At 51.8% G+C, this 12,097-nt stretch overlaps 2 gene segments (V, D, J or C); both read left to right on the plus strand.

Annotated features, from left to right (window-relative positions):
* The first annotated feature begins 5,961 nt into the window (after positions 1-5,961).
* LOC119059154 (Ig lambda chain C region-like) lies at positions 5,962-7,932 on the plus strand. The segment is given in 2 exon segments: positions 5,962-6,202; positions 7,613-7,932. Coding segments are annotated over 2 exon segments (561 nt in total).
* A 975-nt stretch (positions 7,933-8,907) lies between these two features.
* On the plus strand, positions 8,908-12,085 carry LOC119059179 (Ig lambda chain C region-like). The segment is given in 3 exon segments: positions 8,908-9,073; positions 10,001-10,135; positions 11,608-12,085. Coding segments are annotated over 3 exon segments (621 nt in total).
* The last annotated feature ends 12 nt before the right edge of the window (positions 12,086-12,097 follow it).

Consider the following 12,097-nt stretch of genomic DNA (forward strand, 5'->3'; position numbering starts at 1 on the left):
AGCGTGTGGACATCTGAATTCGGTCAGGGAGAGAGCTCATTTAGGGCTGCCTGATGGATGGAGCTCATGATTTCAGCTTGGATGAGTGAGAGACACAGAAACACAGGGTCACTGAGAATAGAAACTGTCCTGGGAACAGTAAGAACATCAGGAGAGAGGTCTCTTTCGAAGGGGAGGGTAAAGTTAGGTTGGGGCAAATTAGCTCAGGGTAAAATGAATGTGGTCAGGGGGTACAGCAAGGTCCTATATTCGTGGTGACTGGGCCATTTCAGACCCCCTATGCATAGCCCCACAGTTGTCGCTCACTGTGGCTCAGCCCCTGCCTGGTGCACCTGCAGCCTGGTGTCAGAGACACCCTCCCTCCCAGGCCCTGAGGTGGGTGTGCTCAGCTCACAGATGTGCAGGCCCAGCAGGCTGCCAGCCCATAGCTGCCACACTCTCAGGCTTCCCTGTGTGAACCTCCAGCTCTTCAGTGACTTGGAGCTGCCTTCACCACTGCTGCTGGGTGTCCACAGCAACCCAGGGACAGGGACTGTAAGGGCAGGGAGCTCTGGGGCCAAAGCAGAGCAGAAGGGGCCTCCTTGGAGCTTCATCACAACTACCTCTGCCCAAAATTAAACTCAAAAACATGGAAGGAAGATTGGGGGTCCCAGTGTCCCATAGCGTCTGTCTGACCCCTTCCCTGAATCTGAATGTTTAGGTCCCTCTAGGGAAAGGACCGCCAGCTCTTTCTCATCTTGATGGCCCTGCTGACTGCTACAAGGACTGAGTGTCCCTTTCATGTTACACCAGTTTCCCATTCACTTTGTGTGGTTTTTTATTGTGGAAAACTGGAAACACAAAAATGAAAAGGCAGATGAATAGAAATGACCTCATGCTTTTATCAACAAGTCCCCCAAAGTCATCTATTCCCTCATCACATTCACCCAACAAAACCATAGTAACTCCTATCGTATGTATTATGTTCAAGCAAATTCCAGATGTAAGTAGTTTGTCAGTGTGCTGAGAGGTAAGGCCCTCAGAGATAACTACGTTATCATGGTCAAACCTGAGCAGAAAGTATCAATAATTTTCGAATATCCATAATGCACTTTCTCATTAAATGGATCATAATTGTCACAGTGCATTTCCTTGATTGTATTCTGGGTATTGTTATAGTTGATTTTGTTTGTTTGTTTGTTTGTTTGTGTTTGTTTGTTTGTTTGTTTGTTTGTTTTTTCTCTCTACATGGATTGGATGAAGTTTCACATAGTGTTTGACAGATGCTGGCTCTCTAAGTATCTCTCAATTTGCTCCAGATTTTTCTACAAGTAGGGAGCAGCAGAAATGAAGTTGCAGAGTCTCCTAGGGTCAGGGTCCAGTCCCCAGACTCCCCATACAGTACCTGGGTGGCTTTCTCTGCTTCATGTTCCTACAAAGTGGTTCTGGCCTCAGAGGCTTCACCAGGTCCAGGTTGGACTTGGACAGAATTGTTCCCAGGATGGTTGCTGACTTTGCATCAAGGGATGCACATTGGATTGGCCCCTCTGAGTGGCCTAAGGTGCTGTCCTGTGCAATGCCTTGCCCACCAGATAGGAAGGAATGCATCATGGGAATTTTAAGTTCTGCCCTCCTCCTGCTCTAAGTGCCCCACAAGCAGTGCCTTCAGTGGCTCTCTCCTCACCCTGCAGTGTGTTTCACACCAGGAAGAAGGGAGCAATGGAGACTCTCCTCTGTCATCCACCAGGTCACAGAGTGACCAGCCTTTCTACCACGGTGAACAATTGCTGCTGAGTGACGTGACAAAGGACACAGTGTGAATGTGTCTGCTGTGTGAACACGGTGCCATGATCCCCCAGTAATGACCAACGTGTGACTACAAATGTGGACATTTGTCCATGGGGAGCATCAGTGTGGGGGGCACCTCTGGGTGTCCTGTCTTGACCACAGGGGATCTCTATGGCTCCTACTTCTGGGTCACAACACAATGTGCCTCATCTTGGGCAGACCAACACATCACCTGAAATGAGCCACAGCAGCAGGTACCCTTCTGTGCAACAGTGTATTTAGGGCCACAGTAAAGATGCTGCTCATGTCCCCCTTTGAATGAAGCAAAAAAACAGTGGCACCACCAGACCCTTCTCAACATGCGAGCAGGTTAAGGGACCAGAGAGAACACTCAGGTTGACCTTAAAGGAAGGCAGCCATTTCCTACAAGGCCACCCTGACTTCACACAGTGAAGTCCCATATTAGGCTGTCACTGGAAAAGATAAGGCTTGGCCCTGGTTTGATGGTTGGGGACACAGAAGGTAGCTGATAAACTCTGTCCACATGCCACACGCCACTCCCGGGAAGGGAAAGATACAGAGGTGGGGATGTATTCTGTCCTCCTTTCACGCCACCAAGAAATTTGGATGATTTGAACTTATGAGAGATGTGCCATCCATTGCTATGGAAACCCATTCATAGTGACACCAGTGACCTTCAAACTCTTCCCAAATCCCAGTAGACATAGTAGGGACATCATGTCAGACACCAAAATGAACTGAAGAATTCCTTTCCATAGCCCTGTTGCTGCTCATGGCCCATTTCACCTTCCCCGTAACTGCTTGTAGGGGAGTGAGCACATGTGCCTCATGCTGAGTAGACAGCAGCCTGGGGCACAGACTCGGGCTTCCTCCATCACAGTGGCAGGTGGGGCTCAGGGGTGGGGCAGGGCCTCCCAGAGATGGGTTTTTGTCTGAGTCTGTGTCACAGTGTGTTGTGTTCGGCCAAGGGACCCATCTGACCGTCCTAGGTGAGTCTCTCTCCCACTCTGCTTGCTCTCATACACTTTGGGCAATTTTCTGCTGTTTTTACCCCTTTCCTGGGTTAAGTCTCAGCCTATAGCCAACCTTTCACCCAGGATCTCAAGCCTTGGCACCCTGTGCCCCTCCTCTCCTTCTCACTGTCTTGCTTCTCTCCATGGTCACTATCAGATACTCACATGTGACCCTGCGGACAGAGAAATAGAGTGACTTGGAAACTTCTCTCTGTATGTCTGGGTCACACTTGATTCATGACGGCTAGACAGAGTGACTTGGAGACTTCTCTCTGTATGTCTGGGTCACACTTGATTCATGACGGCCTCTGTTCTGGTGTTTTCTTGTGAGTCCCAGTATTCCAGATTTATTTTCAGGGGTTACTAGGGTCCAATCTTTGAGGGGAGAATGGGTAAGTAGTATTGGTTGGGTAATGATGTGCAGACTTTTCAAGAAACAAGAACCCTCAGGGTCATGGCTAGAGACACACAGGTGTAAAGTTAAGGGAAGGACCTCAGGAGTGTGGGGTTATGATCACAGGCAGGGAAATATGCGGGACTCTGGGTGCCAGCACAGAGCTGCCATGTAGTGTCCTTTACCAGCTGGGACAGGAGAGCCCTGCAGGAGAAAGAGCACAGTGGGGAGGACAAGGTGCTGTAGGAAGGGTCAGGCAATGACAGGGGATGAGGACAAGGTGGGTCCCTCAGTCTCTGCAGGACAAACTTCACACAAAGGCACGATCTACAGCATGAAGGCTCTAGCTGTGTGACCAGTGTGCTGAGTGTGCAGGGGGTGAGACAGATATACAAGGACAGACTGAAGACAGACAGAAAGACATCTCTTGGACTAGACAAGATGCTATTATGACAGAGAAGGTGCAGGAGAGAGAGCTTTCAGAGAAAATGGGGCTCCTTCCAACACAAAACCTAAGAGCCCAGCGGAGAAGGCTCAGGTAAAAAATGTACAGAGACTGGCCCCAGAGGAGCTCAGACAGCTCTTATCTTCCTCTCTGGGTACAAACAAAAAGACAGACAGACCTTGTTATCAGGAATAAGCACAGCCAAGAGGGTGCCAGTCTGGTGTCAGTGGGGCAGAGGAAGGACCAAGGGACAAGTAAAGGCAGGTGCCCAGGATCCAGGTTTCTCAGGAGAAAGGGAACTTGTGTTAAGAACACAGAAAACTGCTGTGCATGACAAGGACCCTCAGACCCAGAGTGGCTTCTGAACTAGACACCTGACCTCCTGCTCCCCTCCATCCCCACCCCACAGGTCAGCCCAAGTCTGCACCCTCAGTCACTCTGTTCCCACCCTCCTCTGAGGAACTCAGCAACAACAAGGCCACACTGGTGTGTCTGGCCAGTGACTTCTACCCTGGAGCCGTGACAGTGGCCTGGAAGGAGAATGGCAGCCCTGTGTCCCAGGGTGTGGAGACCACCAAGCCCTCCAAACAGAGCAACAACAAGTATGCGGCCAGCAGCTACCTGAGCATGTCAGCCAGCAAGTGGAAGTCTGCCAGCCAGTTCAGCTGCCACGTGACGCACGATGGCACCACTGTGGACAAGACAGTGGTCCCCTCAGAGTGTTCCTAGGACACTGAGCCCCCATATTCTGGGACTCTGCTCACCCACAAACCCCATTCTCCAGTTCTCCACTGTACCCCTGCGACTCTAGCCCAGTTCTTTCCAGACTGGACTGGCCTCACTATCTCCCCATTTCCACATTTTCTCAATAAAACCCTGGTCATTTATCATTGTGTGACTGTATGCCTGTTCAGCAACTGATGACACCTCTGGGATGAAGTGTTACTCACCCAGACTCAGGAGTCATTCCAGCATGAAATCCTGTGTCCCTGGCTTCTCACCCACCCCTTCCCCGGGAGCCAGCTGTGATCTCAGTACTGGGTGAATTCATGACCCAAAATATCTACTTGTCCTGGTAGGCTGTCCCCAGGGACCTTTGTCACCAGAAAAGGGAAAAGGGCTGAGTAACAGGCTTCTGGGCATGTTTCAGGGTCAGGGGGAAATGAAGAGGTCCCAGGAAGGTCAATGGCAGGAGTTTGAAAGAAGAAGACCCTTGAGCCAACACTTGTTCTTACAGGAATAGTTGTTTAATTTCCCTGATCCCTCATGAAGCCCACTGGGGAAAACCTTTACAAGGTGAGGACTTTTGTCTTCTTTCTGTCACCACAGAGACACAGAAACCTGGAGGAACGTGTCCCATAAGTTTGTGTCTCAAAGTCCCTCACAGGACCGTAGCTCAGTCAGACACTGACTGTCCTGCAGCAAACACAAGGCTGGTTCCCAGAGGGAGCAGGTGTGTCTGCCGTCATTAGGGCGGGACAAGAGATGAGGAAGGGGCACCTTCCTGGGTGCAGAGGGAGCACCATGTCCTGTCCCAGGGAGGTCTGACCCCTGGAGTTCTGGAGTAGAGCATGGGAAGGTCATAAGAACATCAGGGCAGGGGTCCTGTGGGCTACAGCCAGGTCAGCCCCACCTGACCCGGGAAACAGCACCGCCCTGGAGCTCAGGGCCCCACATCCACTAGGCCCAACCCCAGGGGCCTTCACCAGCTCTTCCTTCACCTCAGAGTGTGTGTGTCTCTAGTGAGAAATAGAAAGTGGTGATTTTTTCTCCATTCTCCACTTCATAAATGGAGGCAGAGACAAGTGCAGCCCAACCAAGGGGATAATTAACACATAAAACAATGACAAACAACACATTGCATCTGTATCTGCTATGCAAGTACAAGGCAATTATCCTCTAGTGTCCACCCCAGTGTAGTTGCAATGATGGAACTTCTCTGCTAGAGTCTCTGCAGGAGGCTCCTACAGACCCTGACACGACCTGAGAACCTCCATGAATCCTGCATATGGATGACAACATGATCCTTACTCCCTGTTCCTTTCCAAACACAAGGCTGGAATCCACCCTGAAAGGGTGCCCTGAACATGAATGCAGGATTCAGGACCACCAGACCCTCATCCTATAAAAACCAACTGTGGAAGAAAAGGGGAGTCTCCAGAGTTCCTCATGGAGGATGGGCTGGCACTGCTCACAGTACAAGTTGAAGGATTTCTCAGGGCATTCCCATACTCATGTGTCCCCAGGGAAGATGAGGCTGAGACCTCAGGGTGCAGCTGAGGGCCACTGGTACATTCCTACGGCTACTGCTCCCTAGCGTCATGGTTTCCCTGGTGCAGTTGTGGATTCTCCAAACCCCTGGAAGAAGAGACCTTCTGCTCATTCACCTGGAACTTGACTCCTTACTGACACAAATGTCTCCTAAGAAATTGATCTTCATTCCTGGTGAAGATCATGGAGACAAGGGATCCCAGACAACACCTACATTCTGGAGTTTGGCTTTCCTGGCAGCCCACCATGAGTACAAGGAGATACTGGTCCAGTTACACGTTGCAGCTGGGAGTGGGGTGGGGGTTTCAGGGACCTATACAGAGCAGACAGAAGCCTGGGACAGAGGCTCAGTCTTCTTGCATCACAGCTGCAAGTGGGGGGCTCAAGGGTGGGGCAGGGCTTCCCACAGAGGTTTTTGTATGAGCCTGTGTCACAGTGTCGTGTGTTCGGCGGAGGGACCCATCTGACCGTCCTAGGTGAGTCTCTCCTTCCCTCTCCTTCCATGCTTCTCCCAGCAGCTTGGAAATTTTCTGCTGTTTTCAACCTTTTCTAGGTCATGTCACATCCTATAGCAAAGCTGTCAAACAGCATCTCAACCATGGGGACCCTGAGCTCCCTCTGTCCCTCTTCTCAATGTCTTCCTTGCCTCCAATGGTCACTATCAGACCTTCAGCTCTGACCTCACAGACTGATGAATGGACAGAGTGACTTGTAGGCTCTCATGTGGGTCTGCCAGGGTCAGGCTGGGTTCATGACCGGCTCCATTCTGTGTTTTCCTTCTAGTCCCGGTGTTCTAGATGTATTTCTAGGGGACACTAATGGTCCCATCTTTGGGGGAAGAATGAGTAAGTAGTATTGAGGGGTGACAATGTGCAGACTTTTGAAGGAACAAGAACCCTCCGGGTGATGGCTAGCGAAACACAGGTGTAGAGTTAAGTGAAGAATTCAGGGGTGTGTGTTTATGATCACAGGACAGGAAATATGCAGCCTGAGGGGGGCTGCACAGAGCTGTCATGCAGTGTCCTTTACCAACTGGAATGGGAGAACCCTACAGGAGAGAGAACACAGTGGGGAGGAGAAGGGGCTGGAGGAAGGGTCATGCAATGACAGGGGATGATGACAAGAGGGGTCCCTGGGTCTCTGCAGGACAAACTTCACACTAAGAAGAGCACACTCTACAGCATGAAGACTCTAGCTATATGACCAGTGGGCTGAGTGTGCAGGGGGTGTAAAAAATGTACAAGGACAGAGACCAAGGTCAGACAGAGAGGCTTCTCTTTGACTACCTAAGACCTGCTATTTCAGACAAGACACAGGAGAGATTTCAGAGGAAAACGAGGCCCTTTGAACAAAGACCCTAAGGGCCCAGCATAGAAGGGTCAGGTCAGAAATGTACAGAGACTAACCCCAGAGGAGCTCAGAGAACTCATATCTTCTTCTCTGGGGACAAACAGAAGAACAGACAGACCCTGCTTTGAGGAATAGGCACAACCAAGGGGGGTGTTAATCACATGTCTGTATGACAGATAAGGGTCCAAAAGACTGGTGAAGGCAGGTGTCCAGGCTCTGGGTTTCTCAGGAGAGAGGGAACTTGTGTTAAGAACACAGGAAACTGCTGATTATTACAAGGACCCTCAGACCCAGAGTGACCTCTGAACTAGACACCTGACCTCCTGCTCCCCCTCCACCCCCACCCCACAGGTCAGCCCAAGTCCGCACCCTCAGTCACTCTGTTCCCACCCTCCTCTGAGGAGCTCAGCAACAACAAAGCCACACTGGTGTGTCTGGTCAGTGACTTCTACCCTGGAGCCGTGACAGTGGCCTGGAAGGAGAATGGCAGCCCTGTGTCCCAGGGTGTGGAGACCACCAAGCCCTCCAAACAGAGCAACAACAAGTATGCGGCCAGCAGCTACCTGAGCGTGTCAGCCAGCAAGTGGAAATCTGCCAGCCAGTTCAGCTGCCACGTGACACACGATGGCACCACTGTGGACAAGACAGTGGTCCCCTCAGAGTGTTCCTAGATCCCTCACTCCACAACTCCCTGGGTTGGAACCACACGACCCTGAACAAATCTCCCTAACAAACCCCAATCCATCTTCCTCCTGAACAGAATCATCTGTCAATAAAATATCTGCCTTGTCAATTAGACATCATGTTCTCTGCTCATCTTTGCTTTACTCATTTTTGTCCACACTCCACCAAATGCAAAGTGGACACAACCCTCTGGCCCTGTAGACCATGTTCAGGAAAATAGCCTCCAAGTTTCCTTAAGTGGCAGTTTCACTATTAACCTACAGGTCCCGTAGAATGTTCCAGAAAGGAGGAAAGGGCATATGACCTAGGAGAGCCCTCCCTTTGAAATTTCCTTACTACTGCTTTTCTTCTGTGGACCATGTCCAATCCCAAGGCTGTGTCCCCATGGACAGCAGGGTCATTCCTGAGTGCTCTTCCAGGAAATCCTCATTCTTCTTATTCACAAGCCTTGCATGGCCCCCACCCCATCTGGAAGCTTCTCATCCTCACAGGCTAGGAACTGCCTTCTTGTTTATAGACCCCACCACCACTACTCCTGCTCTCCCAGGGAGGATATGCTCTGTGCTTCAGTTACTGCTCCCTCACTGACACTCTTACCACAAGACCCTCAGTCTCTGGAACCTGGTCGCTCATTCTCACACTCTCTACAGTGACCCTCACCTCTCACAGGTATCACCAGGGTCCCCGCTCTATGTGAGCTGGCAGGACATTTGTGCTCTCTTCATCCCTTTCCAGGCCAGCCCCCACTCATCCCACACCAAGGTCTAATGTCCAGTGTTCTCAGTGACCTGCCTGCTCCTCTATCAAAGTCAAGAATCAAATTCTAAGAACAGGCCATTGACTCTTCAATAATCAGTTCACCTTCTATGGGTAAAATCAGAACAGTAACACACACATGTGTAGGTGCACATACACACACTCACACACATGATGTTCATTAAGACACACATCCATTTACAAAGATGCCCTTAAAGGGCATCGCTCTGAGAAGCCCTGCAGAAGATCAGGAAGGTGTTCAGTCGGGACCCCAGGTTCACACGAACAAAGAGAGGCAGCTCACTGCAGTCCCGGCTCCAGAGATCATCAGTGACCAGACAAAGGGCAGGGACACGCTGGTCCAGATTGAGAGTGAGACTGAAACCTGAGGGAGTTTCCAGGAGGGAGTACAGCCTTCAACAGTGGGCCGGCAAAGGAAGGAAGAGTGTTCAGCGGCCCTGATGCAGTCAGAGAAGGACCCCAGGCCTGTGTGTCCCTTGAGTGAGCCCTGCAGATGATGTACAGGACAAGAATGAGGACTGAGCCCCTGGGTGTCAGGTTCCCACTCACAACAGGCACGTTCAGCCCAGGGCTGCAATGTCTTGGGAAGGCTGGTGCTGCACCCTGTGCTACTGACTTTGGTGAACTCGGACATCTGTCACTCGGGGGGTGTAAGGGGGGCTCAGGAACTCACACACTGAGTGCTCACAGGAAACACTGTGCTGGCAGAAGTGACCACCGGGCTGACCGTGCAGGGTCCTGAAGGGGCCATTGCACCTCTAATTCAGCCCATGGACTCACACAGATTGAAGCTGCCCACACTGCTCAGGAGGGGCTCAGTGACTCTCCCAATGAGGCTGGCTCAGCTGAGGGCAGGGACACCACAACGTGGGTCTCTGCAGACTGGTCTAGGTACTGGGGTGAATGTGATACTACCATACACACACTTCCATCCCCAACCCTGACCCGACTTGACCTCGTGTGCTGGGGATGTGATGGCATCCAGGACCTCCCCACAATTCCCAGCTCTCCTCAGGGCTCCCAGACCCATTGCCACTCTGTATAAACAATTCCACAGTGACAGTGTGCCAGGGGCTTGGCCAGAACACGGCTCCTTCCCAAAGATGGAGGCAGGTGGAAATCCTGACTCAGCACTAGCACATTCTCTGCCGCGCCACATCATGATAGCCTAGAACTCATGGAGCCCCACAGCTCCAGAGAATGGAAATTCTATCCACAGGGCCACCCTTCTCACTGCCCCCACCAGCCCCCCTCTGCCCGATCAGCATGCGTGACAAGGAGGCTGGACTTTGGGCCTCCCGTGCAGCTGCAGGTGGGCCTGGGCAGGGGCTGGAGGGGGTGACAGGAGGTTTGTGTTCAAGGCTGTGTCACTGTGTTATGTGTTCGGCGGAGGGACCTTTCTGACCGTCCTAGGTGAGTCTCCCTTTTCACTCCTGCTTGGGGTCCAGAGTGAAGCTGGGCTTGATTTGTCTCCTTTTCTCATTTATGGGGTTGAGATGGGGTTGGAATCTCTCTGGCATACTGGAACTCCCACCTTTGGCTGTCTGTCTTAGCCCTCTAATTCTTAACTCCTGAGGCACCTGCTGGGGACAACACCGGAGTAACCCAGGCTCTGTTTTCTGCCACTTTGCACTGTGGCCCAGACATCTGTCTCAAGGGGACATTGCCTCTTCATCTCCAGGAGACTGGTCCCTCAGATCTCACAGCCTGAGGTCTTAGGAGAATTAAGGGACTGAAGGGCCATGAGAGAAGGGGCCTCTCCATGGTCATCCAGGGTTATGGGATGTGGGTACAAAGCTGGGGTCCCCTGAATGGTACATGTGTGTGTCACTTTTGGGTTCTGCCTCTTCTGGGTAAGTGGAAGTTAGAGAGGGGCTATAAGAGGAGCTCCTCACTGAGACCCAGAAAGGAGAAGGAGGAGGAAGAGGAGGAGGAGGAAGAGGAGGAGGAATAGACACAGGGCAGACAGAGTGGAAGGGAGATTTCCCGTGAGACAGCCTCGAGTTCTGGATCTTTCTTTCTCCCCCAGACAGGCTGAACCCCCAGACAGAACAAGTGGCAGGACCCCCTGACAGAACAGGTGGTGGGAGCTCCAAACAGAATAGGTGGGGGGACAATCAGACAGGCCCCAATGACTGCCCAACCCCTATTTCCACTGGGAGACAAAGCCTAGAACAAGTGCCCAGAACACAGGCTGGGGACACCTCCTGGGAGAAGTGACAAGGGCAGAGCTGGCCTAGCAGATAGATGTTCTACGACAGCCAGATTCCCCAGTAAAGCTTCCAGAACGGGAAGTCCTAGTCAGAACAGTCCCAGGCTCAGGCTAAGAACTCAACAGCCATGTTCCATGGAAACCCAGGTAACCCCATAAAAGTGAGCCCACAGTGATAACACCCATCACTCCTCACTTCTGTAGCCCTCCTTGCAGCTATGGGCTCTGGGGACCGTGAGCAACATATGCCATCCCTCAAATGAAGGACAGCCTGAAGCCAGGACAGACACAGGCCCTCTTGTGAAGACACTGGGCGCAGGAATTGGTTTCAAGTTATGCGAAGGATAGATGTACTCATTCTCTAAGGACAGATGAGCTCTCAAGATAAACAGTCAGGACCAGGGGAGCACAGGGTAGGATGACAGGTAATGAGGACAGTGGACCTGAGGACCAATGATGTGCAAAATGGTACCAGCACTCTCAAGAGTCAGGTTTTGACATTTTCCCTACAGGAACTCTCCCCTCCTGTCACTGACTAGATAAAGGGGACTCAAGATGAAATTGGGGTGCATGCCCTAAAAATGGCTGTATGCTACTGGCATCTAGACTGAGGTCAAGAACCCCCAGGATAAATCCTGACACCATGACCTCCTCCCCCTCTCCAACCCCACAGGTCAGCAAAAGTCTGCACCTTCAGTCACTCTGTTCCCACCCTCCTCTGAGGAGCTCGGCAACAACAAGGCCACACTGGTATGTCTGGTCAGTGACTTCTACCCTGGAGCCGTGACAGTGGCCTGGAAGGAGAATGGCAGCCCTGTGTCCCAGGGTGTGGAGACGACCAAGCCCTCCAAACAGAGCAACAACAAGTATGCGGCCAGCAGCTACCTGAGCATGTCAGCCAGCAAGTGGAAGTCTGCCAGCCAGTTCAGCTGCCACGTGACGCATGATGGCACCACTGTGGACAAGACAGTGGTCCCCTCGGAGTGTTCCTAGGACTCTGAGCCCTCACATTCTGGGTCTCTGCTTACTCAGATCTCCCATTTGCCACCTCTCCACTGTACCCCTGGGACTGCCACCCCTGTCTGCTCAGACTGGGCTGGTTTCAAAGCCTCCCCATTTCCACTTTTTCTCAATAAAACCCTGGTCATTTATCATTGTGTGAC

The sequence above is a fragment of the Artibeus jamaicensis genome, unplaced genomic scaffold (genome assembly GCF_021234435.1).
Source record: "Artibeus jamaicensis isolate MK-2021 breed Jamaican fruit bat unplaced genomic scaffold, CSHL_Jam_final contig_1128, whole genome shotgun sequence".
Lineage (NCBI taxonomy): Eukaryota > Metazoa > Chordata > Mammalia > Chiroptera > Phyllostomidae > Artibeus > Artibeus jamaicensis.